This window comes from Crocuta crocuta, unplaced genomic scaffold (assembly GCF_008692635.1).
Source record: "Crocuta crocuta isolate KB4526 unplaced genomic scaffold, BGI_CrCroc_1.0 scaffold303, whole genome shotgun sequence".
Lineage (NCBI taxonomy): Eukaryota > Metazoa > Chordata > Mammalia > Carnivora > Hyaenidae > Crocuta > Crocuta crocuta.
The window spans coordinates 229,845-233,125 of record NW_027528276.1 but is presented as its reverse complement, the minus strand read 5'-3'; the positions used below and the strand labels follow the sequence as shown (position 1 = coordinate 233,125).

The window sequence follows — 3,281 nt, the reverse complement described above, 5'->3', positions numbered from 1 at the left end:
GCTTCCCAGTGAACTATTCGCCTGTCAAGATCCAGTTCCATTTTTTACTTCTTTTTCAGCAAACTTTGTGACTCAGAGGCAAGATTTCTCTGTCCTCAGTGCATGGGGAGGAGATATGTTGCAGGCCCTTAGGGGGGATGACTAGAAAGGGCCAAGGTAGGAGGGGACAAGTGATCTAAACCTGCCTCCCCAAATCCCAAGGGGTCCAGGACAAGGTGGGATAGGGTGGAGGCCTTGGCTGGGAGGCATGCTTGGGTAGCAGAGTGTCCAGTAAGTACACTGCACTCAGCGTGGCCAGGGCCACTGATGCAGGATGGGGACAGGTTGAGCTTTGGCCGTTGTGGGGGGCTGGGTGGTAGAGGCATTTCAAAAGGTGAGTGTTTAGGACTCAGGGCTGCTGATGCAGGATGTAGGGGTTTGAGGGTTTCAGATGCCAGGTGGAGCTGGGGTTGCACAGGCCAAAGACGGATCATGTGGGACCGCAAAGAAAAGGAAGCTGGGCAAGGCAACTGCCTCCCAAACCCCCAGGAGGCACATCACAACAGCGTCGGCACACACGTAGCTTGTGACCAAGTCTTATTTATTTTAGAAGCATAAACAGTGGAACTAGGAAGGAGTGAGAATGAGACACCAGTCCCCTTGACAGGGCCAGACCCAGCAAAGGCTGTGTGTGTGTGATCAAGGTTGACCCAGCAGCCTCAACCAGCCCTTTCCTGTGAGGACAACATGGGCAGAGGTGAATCTTCCATGAGGGAGGGGTAGATTGGCCTCCATTGCTCTGAACCAGGTAAGTCCAGAGGCCCCACAATGCCCTTGGTCTAGAGCACCCCAAGCTGGCTCTGTCTGTGCCTGTGGCAGAGTCACGTTCTGGAGGGGAAGCCTTGGTGCCCCTCTGGTCAGTAGGAAGGCCCCAGATGTGCGAACACAACCTGCAACGAGGCCCCCTGACCAGCAAGCACCTGCTTCCCTTGCTTCCCTCATCCCTTCAGTCTTCAGGGAGAAGGCATCCAAGGCAGCCAAGACGTCCCTGGGCTCCCCCGGTTGGATGACCTAAGCCCCAAGCCCCTACACATACTGCTTCTTGGAAGCAGAGCTGCTGGGGCGACTGGGGGATTTCTGACCACTCTCAGGAGGTGGGTCCAGGAAGAGGGGGGCCCTGGAAGAGGCCAGCCTCTCCTCTGTCGTCAGGTTGGCCCAGTTCTGCTCACTGGATGAGAGCCCATTGTAGGTAGGGCAAGGCGGGGACGAGGGGCCCTCACCCATGGGGAGGTAGAAGAAGACCTGGTCAGGGTAGGGCTCCGAGGAGGTGTGCTGGGCCGGGGGCGCGTCCTGGCCCTGTCGGGCCCTCATCCCTCGGCTGAGGCAGCGGCACAGCAGGTGTCCCAGCTCCAGCAGATTGAGCACCAGGGAGATGAGTCCAACCACCAGCATGAAGATGATGAAGATAGTCTTCTCTGTGGGGCGGGAGACGAAGCAGTCTACGAGGTAGGGGCAGGGGGCGCGCTGGCACACAAACACTGGCTCCATGGTCCAGCCGTAGAGACGCCACTGGCCGTATAGGAATCCTGCCTCCAGCATGCTTTTGCAGAGCACGCTGGCCACGTAGGTGCCCATGAGCGCCCCGCGGATCCGCAGGCGGCCGTCCTCTGCCACCGAGATCTTGGCCATCTGACGCTCTATGGTTGCCAGTGCCCGTTCCACGCGTGGGTCCTTGGCCGGCAGTGCCCGCAGTTCCCCCTCCTTCTGTCGCAGCCGCTCCTCACGCCGGGACAGGTAAATGACATGGCCCAGGTAGACCAGGGTGGGCGTGCTGACGAAGAGGAACTGCAGCACCCAGTAGCGGATGTGGGAGATTGGGAAGGCCTGGTCATAGCAGACGTTGGTGCAGCCCGGCTGGGCCGTGTTACACTCGAAATCTGACTGCTCGTCGCCCCACACGGACTCGCCAGCCAGGCCCAGAATGAGGATACGGAAGATGAAAAGCACGGTCAGCCAGATCTTGCCCACTACAGTTGAGTGCTCCTGGACTTGGTCCAGCAGCTTCTCGAGGAAGCCCCAGTCGCCCATGGCTACCCAGCCTCCGGCTGTAGGGAGACAGAGGACACAGTCAGCAAGACATCCTTCTCAGTGGTCCTGGCAACAAGCTTGCAGGGAGGTTGGCCACGCCAATTTTACCTACAGGGACACTGAGGCTCCAGGAGGGGAAGGGGCTGGCCTGGGGGCTCACAGCCAACAGGGTGGTCAGGACTAAAAGCTCATCTTTGGATGATGGCTACTAGGTCCTTGTCTTATCGTATATCTGTGTCCCTCTTGTTCCCAGCCTGGGTCTGAGGATGACACGGCTCAAGATTTGGATCAAACTGAGGTTCCTGAGCTTATGGGAACAGAATTTGAGGAACTTACCCCAGGTCACATGGCTGTGCTGTGCCCCTCCTTCCTTTTGCCCATGACGGGCTGGCTGTCCCTGGATTGTGGGCAGTGGTGGTGCTATCTTCAGCTTCTCAGGGGGCCCAAAACCTCAGGCCCCTGCCCCCCTGCCCATGGTAAGTCACCCAGCTGACCTCACTCTAACCTTTGAGTGCGTGGTGGGGGGCAGGTGGGAAGGGTGTTAGATGCTAGAGGCAACATCCTGCATTAGTTCCACCTGTCACCAATAGTGACCACCTGCCACTTAAGTGTGGACACTGGTCCTACGTCTCCCCTGGGCCCCCAAGCTGTTGTTGGCAAATTCTAGACTCTTAAATGAACTGTCATAGTGGGTGGAGGCACAGGACACAAAGTTCCCAGCACATGGGGTATGTGGGGGGGAGGGGATCTGGGGAAAGAAATTCAGGGAAGGGGGCAGGGGAGATGCTTCTTCCTGGGACAAAGCTATTTAGAGCCAGGCTCTGGAATCAGACTTTGGTCCTGGCTCCCTTTTGCTAATTAACCCTGGGCAAGTGTCAACCTTAGCACCTCAGTCTCCTCTCCTGTAAAATGGAAATACTACTCCTACCTCCTAGGGTTATACGGATACGAAAGAAGGCAGGAACATGGCTTAGCAGAGAGCCTGGCCACAGGCAGGCTGGGTGAGCGCAGCTGCCGTGCCTCCCCCGACCCCCAGNGGCCGCGGTCCCCGCTCCCTGGCAGGTGGCATCCTGGCCCTCCCCACCCCCAAGCCCAACTCACCGCCTGCCCGCCTGCCTGCGCGGCGGCCCGGGTGGCGGCGGGTTAGAGCGACGGCGGAGCGGCGCCCGCGGGAGCCCTGCTGGACGGCGCCGGACGGCGGGGGCGCCTTAAAT

General features: G+C 59.0%; 1 protein-coding gene across 1 annotated transcript; it reads right to left on the bottom strand.

Moving 5' to 3' along the window:
- Positions 1–563: 563 nt before the first annotated feature.
- On the bottom strand, positions 564–3,239 carry GJA4 (gap junction protein alpha 4). Its single transcript, XM_077753171.1, has 2 exons — positions 3,169–3,239; positions 564–2,084 (listed from the first exon to the last, which is right to left on the bottom strand). Exon 2 carries the CDS (start codon positions 2,065–2,067, stop codon positions 1,066–1,068), a length of 1,002 nt encoding a protein of 333 aa, XP_077609297.1. The 5' UTR covers positions 2,068–2,084; positions 3,169–3,239; the 3' UTR covers positions 564–1,065.
- Between the last annotated feature and the right edge of the window lie 42 nt (positions 3,240–3,281).

Bases quoted from the DNA above. Each gene is read 5' to 3' on its own strand.
- GJA4 (XM_077753171.1), bottom strand. From the start codon at position 2,067: ATGGGCGACTGGGGCTTCCTCGAGAAGCTGCTGGACCAAGTCCAGGAG.